The sequence below is a fragment of the Electrophorus electricus genome, chromosome 18, assembly GCF_013358815.1.
Source record: "Electrophorus electricus isolate fEleEle1 chromosome 18, fEleEle1.pri, whole genome shotgun sequence".
Taxonomy (NCBI): Eukaryota; Metazoa; Chordata; class Actinopteri; order Gymnotiformes; family Gymnotidae; genus Electrophorus; species Electrophorus electricus.
The window spans coordinates 778,209-792,457 of NC_049552.1; the positions used below are offsets into that span (position 1 = coordinate 778,209).

Sequence of the window (14,249 nt, forward strand, 5' to 3'; positions counted from 1 at the left end):
TACATGAAACTGAATTGCCTAAAATTATATAGCATATAATTTGCGTCTAACTTTTATTTTATACATGTAGATTATTAGGTCCACTTTTGTTTTGAAATAGACCTCGTGTTCGGGAGCGGGAGCTGTGTGAGAGGGCCGGGGGTGTTTTTGTATGCGTGACCAGACATCTCTGGCACATCTGAGTTTTATGTTGCAGCCCGTGAGGTGAGTGGAGAGTCTGCAGAGCTCGTGTGAGGATGTCCGCAGCTCGCACACACGCACGCAGCACGAGGGCTGGTGCAGCCACACAGGCTGAGCACTGACCGCGCGCCTTTGGAGCTGTTCTAGTTTTGGAGGTTCATCTCTTCACTAAGATGGACAGATGGGGACGAACATAAAGAACCTTATTGTCGAGTTTTATTTATACTTCTGCGAAATGCATTTAATTCTTCGGCAGCAACTGAAACCAAACATACGACAACTTTTGTAGTTTGTAAAAAATCGCCCGATTACTGGTTTGAAACAAACGCCATTTGCTGTAGCTGCTGTTATTCCGGGCGCGTTACTGTGCGACACTTCCTGTCGTGTTCATGCCGTGACCCCGCGATGGGAAAACATTTCACTCAATCACCCACCAGTGTCTTGAGGACTTTTTACTGTTTAGTGACAAGGTCATTTTTTAAAGTTCATTTTTAGGCCATGTCTAAATGCTTTTGACTGAATAAGACTCCCTTCCTCTCTTTCTCTGTGTGTGTCTCCCTCCCTCCCTCTTTGTGTGTGTGTCTCTCTGTCTGTCTGTCTCTCGCGCTCTCTCTCTCTCTCTTTCTCTGTGTGTCTGTCTCTCTCGCTCCCTCCCTCTCTCTTTGTGTGTGTGTGTGTCTGTCTGTCTCTCTCTCTCTCTCTTTCTCTGTGTCTCTCTCTCCCTCCCTCTCTCTCCCTCTCTCTCTTTGTGTGTGTGTGTTTCTCTCTCTGTCTCCACTACATGACTCATGTTTATAAAGTGGCAGATGACTGATTGATGTCATCCAGTGAACAGGAGAGAACCCCCACACCCGCGTGCTTTATAGGCACGCGTGATGACGATGGTGAATAGAAGAGACGTTCTGGTGCTTCACCACCAGGGGGCGTTTTATGCCCTGGATGTGCGTTGCTACCGTGAGCTCCTGGTTAATGGTTTTAAATGGCTGAAGTAGAGCTTCTGTATTGCTAATAAGGGCTGGCTAACGTCTCATATCCTCCAGCAGGAAGGTGGCAGAGTCACACTGGTTACATTTAGGTGTCACTTATCTTCAGTTCCAAATGATTTCACAAAAGTCCTGAAACCTCAGGCTGTGACACTGATTAGTTATTGAAGGATGATTAATGATGATAATGATAATTGATTAGTTATTGTTTTTGGTTTTTTTCCTCTTAATCATAACTGGTAATGCAGTTGTGATTAACTAGCTAATTTCCTTAACCTCTGTATAATTAAGTGTAGTTACCTGACGTAGACCTGAACACATATCTGCTGTCACTTAAATGTTACTGAATAAGGACCCCCAAAATAAAACTCAGAATCTTAAAATGTAAACAGTTTGCCAACAAGCAAAGACGTACTATTTTGCTGTCTCAGATTCTGGAGGGACATCGAGGTGAGCGATTCAAGGTTCCACAGAGCCAAAGCCAAGGAGTCCTGAAACCTTTTGCCGTAATGTCATAAATGCATAATGCTCCCGTTTTTCCTTTATCTTCCAAGGAGTTTAATGGGCATCTGTGCATCGTTTGCCCGAGGCACAAGCACAAGATCACGCTAGCAGAGGGTGAGGGCGTGTACCGTCTCACCAGGTCACGGAGGTGCATGGGGACGTGTTCCTCACGCTGGATGTCTCACCAGTACCTGCTGAATCTGACCGCTGCCAGTCCGACAAACACAAGGCTATGTCGAGTCAAGGAGCTTCCAGGAAAAGGAAGTGACATCACAAGAAAACGCGTGGTTAAACAAGACACCACGCGATAAAACATGGCGCACACCTCTGAGAGGTGCAGGAGACAGATGTCGCCAAACAGACCATTGCCTCAGTTCACAGCTGCGTGAGACCTCAGACAAAAACTCTTGATTGTGCTGTACCATACTGGGGAAGGACTTGCCTCTATCACCTGCACCTAGGGCTGCAGGTGTGAGACAGAACCAGAACCTAAAGACATTGCACGCAGGGAAATACTATCGGCTGTGTCGACTGAATGGATCTCGTGAAATTTGCCTTCTAATAAACAGTCAGTGCTGCTCCTCTGTGATTTAAAGTTATTGATGTAGTGCCTTTTACATGTACAAAACCACATATATGTCTTAAAACATGACACACTGCTCCTGAAGTAAACCTGTTTTTGTGGCACTTTCATATCAGGAACAAACACACCACTTGCGTTTTTCAGAATATATGCTTCTCCCAGCACCTTGGAGGACGTGTGTTTGCAGGAGCAGCAGGCTGCCTGGGGGTGGGGGATGGGAGGAGTGTGTGTGTGCTGCAGGTCAGCCTCAGGGTGTGTGTGTCTGCTCCACCACACCCCAGATATTCTTACACGACATTCCACTAACAGCCAGAAATGTTTTGTGTCTTGCTTTAAAAGGGGCGGGTAAGAGATTCTTCATTCTCATGCCATGATTTGAACATAAACTGGCTTCATTGGCATGAACTTCACCTTCCTTGGACGTGAAAATGTCCTCTAGAAAAGTCTGAAAACGTGTCCAAAGAACAGATTTCCTGACCTATAAGTTGCTGTTAAGGGAAGACCTGCCTTACTCTACAAATCTCCAGAATCGGTGGGGTTGATGCAGAGACCGCGTTTCTTCACTAATCTCTTACATTTGACAAAAAAGACTAATCTGCATTAATATAATCTGCACTAAATTAATCTCACTGCCTCATCTCCTGTAGGTCTGGTCGTTAAGGCCAACCTGTGTTAGCGTTGTCTATTCTAGCCGTTCTCACCTGGTTGCTGCGTGAGCTGTGGCAGCATGCAGGAAAACAGCCCCCAGGAGTAACCCACAACCCCCCTGTCCTGGGTCCTAACATCTCGCTGTGTCCAGAAAAGGTTCTAACTGAAGCAGTTCAAATTGTATCTGAGGTTCCTGTTTCAAAGCCAGACGGTCTACCCCAGAACTGTCCGTCACAGAACTATGTTCCAGGTCTCTATGTTCCAGGTCTCTGTGCTGTTGGTCTCTGTGCTCTGCAGGTTTCTTCATGAAACACTACGTGCCGTCTGCTTCTCCTGGCCGCAGGCTGTCGTCTGAGGTTTGGCTGCTGTCAGAATGCAGGCAGAACACACACACACACGCACACACCTTAGTGCGGAGTTCCAGCTTCTAATGTTTGAGGTGCACATGGCAAAGAGAGGGAACACTTGTAGCTGCTGGCAATAGTAAAATTTGGAGGGACACACACACACACACTCAGATATATACACACACACACACACACACACTCAGATATATATACACACACACACACACACTCAGATATATATACACACACACACTCACGTAGAGGATCTAATCATGCAGGTGGAGCTTGGAGAGAGACTGAATCGCAATGTTCTCTGTAGTCTCTGTTGTCCCAGTAGTCCCTATAAAGGTGGAGGATCTTAGGTAATTTTAATTCTTATGTTAATTATACATTTTATAATAATAATAACAACAGAGGCACAGATCTCCATCCGTGTAGAGTTTGAGGTATTTAACTTCTCTTTATCTTCCAGCATGTCCAGGAAGGCCCAGGGACATTTTACACAGATATCACAGATTTACACATCACAGCCTAAACCTCGACAGCCTGATCAGTCTGCTGGGATTTTTCTGTTGTCTGAGGAATTAAATGTGAAGTCTGTGTCTCAGACCATTAATGAGAGTTCATCACAAGGGTACAGGACCTAAACCCTAGGGTTCATCACAAGGGTACAGGGCCTAAACCCTAGGGTTCATCACAAGGGTACAGGGCCTAAACCCTAGGGTTCATCACAAGGGTACAGGGCCTAAACCCTAGGATTCATTACAAGGGTATAGGGCCTAAACCCTAGGGTTCATCACAAGGGTACAGGGCCTAAACCCTAGGGTTCATCACAAGGGTACAGGGCCTAAACCCTAGGGTTCATCACAAGGGTACAGGGCCTAAACCCTAGGGTTCATCACAAGGGTACAGGGTCTAAACCCTAGGATTCATCACAAGGGTACAGGTTCTAAACCCTAGGATTCATTACAAGGGTACAGGGTCTAAACCCTAGGATTCATTACAAGGGTACAGGTTCTAAACCCTAGGGTTCATCTCAAGGGTACAGGGCCTAAACCCTAGGGTTCATCTCAAGGGTACAGGGTCTAAACCCTAGGATTCATTACAAGGGTACAGGTTCTAAACCCTAGGATTCATTACAAGGGTACAGGTTCTAAACCCTAGGGTTCATCACAAGGGTACAGGTTCTAAACCCTAGGATTCATTACAAGGGTACAGGTTCTAAACCCTAGGGTTCATCTCAAGGGTACAGGGCCTAAACCCTAGGGTTCATCTCAAGGGTACAGGGTCTAAACCCTAGGATTCATTACAAGGGTACAGGTTCTAAACCCTAGGGTTCATCTCAAGGGTACAGGTTCTAAACCCTAGGGTTCATCACAAGGGTACAGGGTCTAAACCATAGGATTCATTACAAGGGTACAGGTTCTAAACCCTAGGGTTCATCTCAAGGGTACAGGGTCTAAACAAGGGTAGTCAGATGGCCATGCTGGGCTACTTGCAAGCCCAATGACTCCCTTACCCCTTGACTCTTAACCTTGAGGGTGGAAGACATCCTTTGGTTTTAGCCAAACAAAAATTCATCTGGATGTCGGGAAACGGAGAAAGAAGACTCAAGGGTCCAGGGAGGTGCTCCTCACACCTGTCACATATCCTTACACCATTCCAGGTGTGTGGACACTGGACACATAGGTGCTTTGGATCTGGTCTTTTCAGTGTCATTTAGCCTCTTAATAGTTACGTTTTTAAAGCTACATACACATTTAGCTTTGATTTTGTTACTTAAAATTCAGCTGTTATTTAAATTCAAAATCAATAGAAGGTGTAAAACACATGACTAACAAATTAACAAATGCACAGAGGTGTTCACATTTGTATGTATTTTGATTTTATTTTTAATATTACAAAAGTGCATCAACATGTAACAGTCTGGATGCAAACTTCTCAAGCCCACAGAAGAGCAGCAGGACGGCCCCGCGACACACACAGACCGCAGCGGTGGAAAATTAGGGGGATTTTAAAAACAATTGACAAACTCAATAAATACAAATATATTAAGTCATAATTTACTATGAATACTGCTAATAAATATGATCAGAAATATTACATTCCAGGAAAAGATTAAACATGATAATGACACTTAAAAAACATTTTGTAAAGGGGACATTCACCCAAAATCACATCTGATTACTGTTAGATGTTTCTTTACTTATTTAATATTCTGATTTTAATATTTTTCTACCAGCAAACTAAAGAATAATATTTGGAATTATCTTTTAATTAAATATGACAATAAAAAACAAAGACCCATTTTTGTCACAATGGTCAATGTATTCCCTTCTTCATAATTAGGCCTAGTAGTTTTGGGTTGCTGGAGGTGGGACAACCTGTTCCAGGTTTTGATTGGTTTAAAAACAGGAAATTGTATAAACACGTTCGGAGTATTTGTGTTAATGACCTACTGATGCTAGCTAGCTCCTCTGGCAATGTGAGACATGTCATTGTTGGTTGTGGACGTTTTCCAACAAGAGCAAAAGTTAAATTTTCACTTTTATCGAGAGGGCTTTGTTCCAGTTATGCCTCCAAGCAATACAACACCCTGAAAATGACTCATATCAGAATCTACCTCACATTCATTACTTCAGACATATTTCTATGAATGTTGCTTAGCAACTTAGCTCTGTAGGCATGAACTCATCGAGGAAGTAGTCCCGACAGGGTGGATAAATATGGTTTACCGAAACAACAACAAGAAACTACTAGAACAACAACAACAGAGCACTGACGTTATAGCCAGAGTCTTATTGCAAGGAGCATTTTGGCCCTGTGAGCAGAGGTGTATATAATGTGCATAATATGTATTTTGTCACTGAATTTAGGATGAGGTTCATTTGAATTAGTTTTAAGAAATTATTTAGTATTGGATTTAATAATTTAGTAACAGTTAAAATATGTCTGCGTAGAAATAGTCCAGTAATGTTTACTGGAATCAGATGTGAAACAAGTCAATAAATAAATAAATAAATGTGAACTCCCTCTTTAAAAAACTACCACAATCCCTTTTTCATTCTAACCTGTTTACATTACACAGCAAATTAACATGTTCCAAGTAAAGTATCTTTTCCTGACCAGTAGGGTGCGCTGTGTGCTGTCTTGGACAATATCTAGCTTGAAATGTGTGACTGTTGCTAAAATGGTTGAGCTGAGTGAGAACTCTACACCTAGCTAAGGTTGATTCAAAAGCGCTGAAACAGTTTGAAAGACTCAGACAGGGTTATTCTGACCAGTGTTCTTGTATGAGAGAGGAGATTTGAAGACCCTAGGGAGAAGAACCATAGAGATTGAAGACACAGGTAAGACTGCTAATAAAAATATTTAAAGAGGAATATTTATTGTCAGTGTATGATATTGTGAGTGAGCTAGTGTAAGTGTTACGGTACGATATTGTGATTGATCTAGTGTATGCGTTACGGTATGATATTTTGTTTAAGATAGTGTATGCGTTACGGTATGATATTGTGTTTAAGCTAGTGTATGCATTACGGTATGATATTGTGGTTGAGCTAGTGTATGCGTTACGGTATGATATTGTGGTTGAGCTAGTGTACGTGTTACGGTATGATATTGTGATTGAGCAAGTGTACATGTTACGGTATGAGATTGTGATTGAGCTAGTGTACGTGTTATTGATATTGTGAGTGATATTGAGTGATCTAGTGTCTGTGTTATTGGCGTGGGTCAGTTAGGACTACTCTCTATGTTAGCAGCACGGTAGGAGATTACCTTTTCTTCCAGACGCAGTAGAGCAGCACAGCAATGCAAGTGAGAAGCAGGAAAATTCCACAGGTTATCCCGATCACCTCCTCCGGAGACGATGGCCTCTGCGCGGGCAGCTGCTCGTGTTCACACCGCGATCCCGAGAATGTCGGCTTACACCTGGAAACGCAGGAACATGCAGTTTTGATAAATATTTGATTTTCACACCACTAATTTATATCACAGTTTGAGTTTTAAGAAATGGTGTCATTATATGATTTTGACATGAATGCCAGTGAGTTTCATATTTAATCGGTAATCAACTTGAAAACAAAACAAAAAAGTCAACAACTTGTAAGAATTTTCAACACCGACTGCTGGTACACGTATTTCCCTAGAAGGATGTGTGTGTGTGTGTGTGTGTGTGTGTGTGTGTGTGTGTGTGTGTGTGTGTGTGTGTGACCTGCAGCTTAGCATGTCCAGGTCAGGAGCGTAGTAGCATGCGCCATTAAGACAGTAGCTCTCAAGTTCCAGATTGCACGGCCTGAGTAGGGGCTGAACCTTAGGCTCCTCTCCTATACCTCCATGCAGAAGATACAATAAGACACACACGCACACACACGCACGCACACACACACACGTACACGCATGCACACACATACATGTACACACACACACACACACGCATGCACACGTACGTACACGCATGCACGCACACATACACACACACACATACACGCACACATGCATGCATGCACACACACACAAACACACACAGTTCCTTGAGGCAATCTGCAGGCTAGAGGTCAAATACTACCCTGCATAAAAGTTAAAAACTTATAATATATTAAACACTTATAATACATTAAACTCTTATAATACATTAATGTTAAACACTTATATTAAACACTTATAATATATTAAACACTTATAATACATTAAACTCTTATAATACATTAATGTTAAACACTTATATTAAACACTTATAATATATTAAACACTTATAATACATTAAACACTTATAATACATCCTTGCTCTCATAAAGCCATTCTATTCTATTCTATTTTCCCACTTCTCAATGGTTCGAGAAGACAGCAGCCAACACCAGTGTGCAGTGAGGACTGTGAGAACATGTCCTACCATGTTTCAGCAGCAGGTCTGTTGGTGGTTCAGACAGGTCTGGGTTCCGTGTTGGTGAGTTGGGCTGGTCCACACTTTGGGTCGTGTTGAGTCCTTTAGCCTCTACGGACATCCCTGCTGCTTGGTGAAGCAACAGCACGGCAGCCATCACAAGGACAGCTGTAGACATGGGAGAGCAGTTACCACGGACACCTCAACAGTTCAGAGGCAGCACCACAAATGTGCAGAGAAACAACAGCAATTATGAGATATTAAGCCCAAATCTGGAGAGTGACGGTGTTCGGGTGTGTTCGGGTGTGTTCAGGTATGTTCAGGTGTGTGGAGAACGTTGGACCAGGTTACTCACCCTGCAGGACTCTCATCACAGACATCATGGACGTGCGAGGACAGGGTCTTCCTAAAGCTGCTTTTCGTTCTGCTGCTCTGGACCTGCTCCTCCTCAGATGTTCCTTCTCCGTTTGGTTCTGGGAAATTTATATAATTTTCAGCACCGCGGTGATACGTCACACAGTGCCAGCCAATCACGCGAGAGCTTTTGAAGTGCTGGGTTTCACTCCCAGCTAACGGCAGCGGGATGCTGTGGATGTCATCCTGCGCCCACACACCGCCATGGGCGTGGCCAGCAAAGGCTCACCTGTGCAGGTAAGGAAGCGACTCACGGGCTGCTGTCCCAACCTGCCTTCAATTCCTCACATACCTACTCACAAACCGACACAGGGAGCAACATGGCAACCAGAAAAGCTGCTTTCTTCTCATGTTCCAGGTTGTGGTTATAATTACACCATTAAATACAAAACATTGAAATTGTTCTTGTATAATATCATTGCTGTAGATGAATTGTTTACTGATGATCACACCTGATCAGACATTCACTGCAACTCAGTGGGATAAAAAGACATCATTTCAATCAAGAACTGGAATTACACCATGTAGGAATAAAGGGGTCCCTAGGACTGTATCAAATTACCACATGTAGGAGGTCTGGGGGGACTTCACCACATGTAGGAGGTCTGGGGGCACTCCACCACATGTAGGAGGTCTGGGGGGACTCCACCACATGTAGGAGGTCTGGGGGGGGACTCTCCTGTAAATATATATGTGTATGTGGGAGAGTCCCCCCAGAGCTCCTACATGTGGTAGAGTCCCCTACTCTTTAGTATATATTAGCATTTGTGTATTTTTAAGGGAATATATTAGTGTTATATATCAACATATATTAATAAACATCATTATGAGTTATATATTAGTGAGTATATTTATATTAACATTAAACAGTACAGTCATATTACATAAAAGTGCATTTTATGTAAAAGTACATTTATATTAATGTAAAACAATTTGAGTACATTTGTATTAATATAAACATTTTAAGTAAATTTACATTAACATAAAGCAGTTTCAGTACATTTACATTAACATATTATCATGCGTTCAGGGACAACAGCCCCAGACTTGACAAAACAACAGAAAGAAAACATGACACAGAAAGAAATGGCCAAGACTCAGAATATCTGGAGCAGCACACAAATATGAGAAATACGGGCAAGAGTTGGATCACACACACACACTTTAAATAAATTATGTGTACAACTGTACAATTAAAACACCAAACTAAAACACCAAACATCTGTTAATTGTTGTCTTATGTTACACATTCTGCCCCAAAAGTATTTGTAAAAAAAAGAGTATTTCTGTGCCTGCAGAAGGGTGCTGAGCTCAGACTAGGGAAGACTATGGAAGACTAGGGAAAACTAGGGAAGACAACGGAAGACTAGGGAAAACTAGGGAAGACAACGGAAGACTAGGGAAAACTAGGGAAGACAACGGAAGACTAGGAAAAACTAGGGAAGACAACGGAAGACTAGGAAAAACTAGGGAAGACAACGGAAGACTAGGGAAAACTAGGGAAGACAACGGAAGACTAGGAAAAAGAGCATCAAAAGGTAAACGCTGGCACAATTATGTTGTTGCCATGGAGTCTGCCTCTGGTTAAGTCTGGCGCTGGTCCAGGACTGCGTGATACTTTATCCCAACTTTCAGCTGACGTGAGCTCTGACGCTCTCACTACTGCTGGGAGATTTCACAATCACCGGTTATGCGGTTGAAAGAAATTGCCTCACTGGAAGCATCTAATTGTCAGAGGGAGGAGGACTTTCTCATCAGTTGGGTTCTCCCAGTCACCAGTGAGCCGCTACAAAAATACTACACTTAAAAACTACGGTGGGGGTGTTTTTCTTTCCTTGTTTACTATCACAACAACACTTTCCTCTGTAGCGAGCTGCTGTATTAGAACATTAGCGTGTGAAGGGAAGACTGAGAGGTGAGTTGGAGAAGGGCCTTGTGTTAGCATCCTGGACCTGTTCCACTGACAAAGGCTCACCTACAGTGCCTCCCCCACACACACACAAACATTCCCTTTCCGGTTCCCTTTATATGGACTCAAGACTGTCTACACTCCTTTCAAGCAGACAGGGAACCAGAACACCTGTATGTCATCACCTGACACCCAGGAACCTGCTACATATATGAACACATGTACATGTTTATGTCTGGAGATAATAACCATGCTAAATGTGCTTTGGGGTTCATGTTTAAAAAGATGTATAAACCTGGGATTAACAGTATGTATAAATCTGGGATTAAAAAGCATATATAAATCTGAGATTACCAGTATGTATAAATCTGGGATTACCAGTATGAGACACTTCTCCTTCCATCCTCCCTTCTGTAATTAAACTTTATATTTCTGTTCCACGAGTTAACACATGTTTTTGTTCCGCAAATGCCATATTAGGAATTCAGAAATCGTTAGATTTTTTTCTGTTTGGTGTCATTCTTTTGCCTAGATGATGTACAAATGTCTCTGCATGTCCAGACACAAACTCTGAAGTTCCATGTTAAGGATTCAAAAGCAGAGCACATTCTTCCCTTCCACTGAACTGTGACATATTTCAAGCTTTTTAATGAATGTAGACTCTCTCTTGCTTGCTTGGTCCTCTGCAGCAGGAATCTCTCTGACCACAAGCTGCGTTCACACTCCAACACTCCAGGACGCATCCCATCCAGGTGGGGTCTCTGGATCAGCGAGTGGGTGGAAGGTTTCAGGAAGACCCGCGCTGAACTACTGTGATGAAGCAACATCACACTTGAGCCACATTAACATCACAGTTAATAAAACAGCCTGCCGTGTGCTGGTGCCTTAAATAAGATCAGAAATGACCTGCTTCTCGGGCAGAACCAGAGGTCTGTGTACCTTTGGTCACTTGAATTTCGTTTTCAGAAACGACCCTGAAAAACAGAAAAACGTGTCAGTTCTCATTTTTGGTTCTGTTGATGTTCTTTGTTTGGTTTGACAGTTTCACCATCTAATCATAAAGTCAAATAAACAGCACACCTAAATGCTCCATGTACCTCTCGTTAATCTGTTTTGCATTTCTAATCCTAAAATAGACAATAGGAAAACGTCCCCTTATTTTTTATTCATGCACTGAACCGGAAACGAAAGAAATCAGAAATGGTTCATTTTTTTTGTTTTTTTATTTTACACACAAGAGTTTTTGTGCAAATTTTCATTTTGCTGTTTATGTCTACAAAATCAACATACAGTTCATTTTTTGATTGGTAAATGTGGGTGAATCTAAAGTGCTGGTTGTATGCCATTGGCCAGGCTGTGGTAAATGTGGGAGGGTCTAAAGTGCTGGTTGTATGCCATTGGCCAGGCTGTGGTAAATGTGGGCGGGTCTAAAGTGCTGGTTGTATGTCATTGGCCAGGCTGTGGTAAATGTGGGAGGGTCTAAAGTGCTGGTTGTGTGCTATTGACCAGCCTATGGAAAATGTTGGTGGGTCTAAAGTGCTGGATGTGTGCCATTGGACAGTCTGTGTGTCCTGGTACACTTTCGTGATTCGTACTAATGACATTTAAAGCCCTCTTGGCCTCTCACATATCATACTCATCTGAGGCAGCCTGACTGTTAATCCCTATATATATATATATATACACATATACACACATACATACATATGTATATACACACACATACATACACACATACATATATATATATATATCCACACACACACACGCACGCACCCACGTGAAAAAGTGTTTGCCCCCTTCCTGATATCTTTTTTTTTTTGCATGTTTGTCACACTTAAATGTTTCAGATCATCAAGCAAATTTAAATATTAGACAAAGATAACACAAGTACACACAAAATGCGGTTTTAAATGAAGGTTTTTATTAAGGGGGAAAAAAATCCAAACCTACATGGGCCTGTGTGAAAAAGTGATTGCCCCCTAAACCTAATAACTGGTTGAGGCACCCTTAGCAGCAACAACTGCAATCAAGTGTTTGCGATAACTGCCAATGAGTCTTTTACAACACTGTGGAGGAATTTTGGCCTACTCCTCGTTGCAGAATTATTGTAATTTGGCCACATTGGAGGTTTTTCGAGCATGAACTGCATTTTTAAGGTCATGCCACAGCATATCAAACGGATTCAGGACAGGACTTTGACTAGGCCACTCCAAAGTCTTCATTTAGTTTTTTCTTAAGCCATTCAGAGGTGGACTTGCTGGTGTGTCTTGGATCATTGTCCTGCTGCAGAACCCAAGTGCGCTTCAGCCTGAGGTCATGAACAGATGGCCGGACATTGACCTTCAGGATTTTTTGGTAGATAGCGGAATTCATGGTTCCATTTACCACAGCAAGTCTTCCAGACCATCACACTAGCATCTCCATATTTTACGATTGGTATGATGTTCCTTTTCTGAAATGCTGTGTTACTTTTACGCCAGATGTAATGGGACATACACCTTCCAAAAAGGTGTCAACTTTTGTCTCGTCTCAAGTATTTTCCCAAAAGTCTTTGGGCTCATCAAGATGTTTTCCTTTATGTTCTTTTTGCTCAGCTGTAGTTTTCGTCTCAGAACTCTGCCATGCAGGCCATTTTTGCCCAGTCTCTTTCTGATGGTGGAGTCATGAACTCTGACCTTAACTGAGGCAAGTGAGGTCTGCAGTTCTTTAGATGTTATTGCGAGGTCTTTTGTGACCTCTTGGATGAGTCTTTGCTGTGCTCTTGGGGTAATTTTGGTCGGCCGGCCACTCTTGGGATGGTTCACTACTGTTCCATGTTTTTGCCATTTGTGGATAATCGCTGTGGTTTGCTGGAGTCCCAAAGCTTTAGAAATTACTCTATAACCTTTTCCAGACTGACAGATCTCAATTACTTTGTATCTCATTTGTTCCTGAATTTCTATGGATTGCAGCATGCTGTCTAGCTTTTGAGGATCTTTTGGGGGGGCGCAATCACATTTTCACACAGGGCCATGTAGGTTTGGATTTTTTACCATTAATAATAAAAACCTTCATTTAAAAACTGATTCTTTTCCTAAAGTAAAATGGGCCAAAAAGAGATTTCACTGACTCTGAAAAGTCAAAAATTGTAAAAAGCTTTTCAGAGGGATTCAGCACTCTTAAAATTTCAAATATATCAGGGTGTGATCACAAAGCCATCAAATAGTTTGTTGAAAATAGCCAACAGGGTCGCAAGAAATGTGTTGAGAAAAAAAATCATATTAACTGGCAAATATTTGAAAAGAATCAACCGTGAAGTGGTTGAACCCATTATCCTCCAGTGCTGTCACTGCAACCTACCGGGAGTGCTCAGAAGTACAAGGTGTTCAGTACTCAGAGACACGGCCAAGTTAAGGAAGGCTGAAACCCCACCACCACTGAACGGGACACATAAAGTGAAACATCAAGACTAGGCCAAAAATATCTGAAGACAGATTTTTAAGGTTTTATGGACTGATGAGATGTGAGTGACCTGATGGACCAGATGGACGGGCCCGTATATAAAGTTCCACTGCGTTAGCCAGTAAACCCCTTACAGATGAAAGAATAATGACATTGTCCTTCCTCACTTGAGCTAAACCCTATTGAGAACTTGTGGGCCTTACTTAAATGGGAGATTTATGGTGAAGAAAAACAGTTCAGCTCTCTGAACAGTGTCTGGGAGGCTGTGGTTGCTACTGTACAAAAAGTTGATCATCAACAGATTAAGAAACTGACAGACTCCATGAATGGAAGGTCTGACTGCTGAAAGACT

The 14,249-nt window shown here is 42.4% G+C and overlaps 1 protein-coding gene across 1 annotated transcript; it reads left to right on the plus strand.

Annotated features, from left to right (window-relative positions):
- Nucleotides 1-187: 187 nt before the first annotated feature.
- Nucleotides 188-2,245, plus strand: LOC113587502 (Rieske domain-containing protein). The gene is given in 5 exon segments (XM_035536444.1): nt 188-199; nt 1,047-1,134; nt 1,595-1,604; nt 1,702-1,796; nt 1,799-2,245. Coding segments are annotated over 5 exon segments (342 nt in total). The 3' UTR covers nt 1,936-2,245.
- The last annotated feature ends 12,004 nt before the right edge of the window (nt 2,246-14,249 follow it).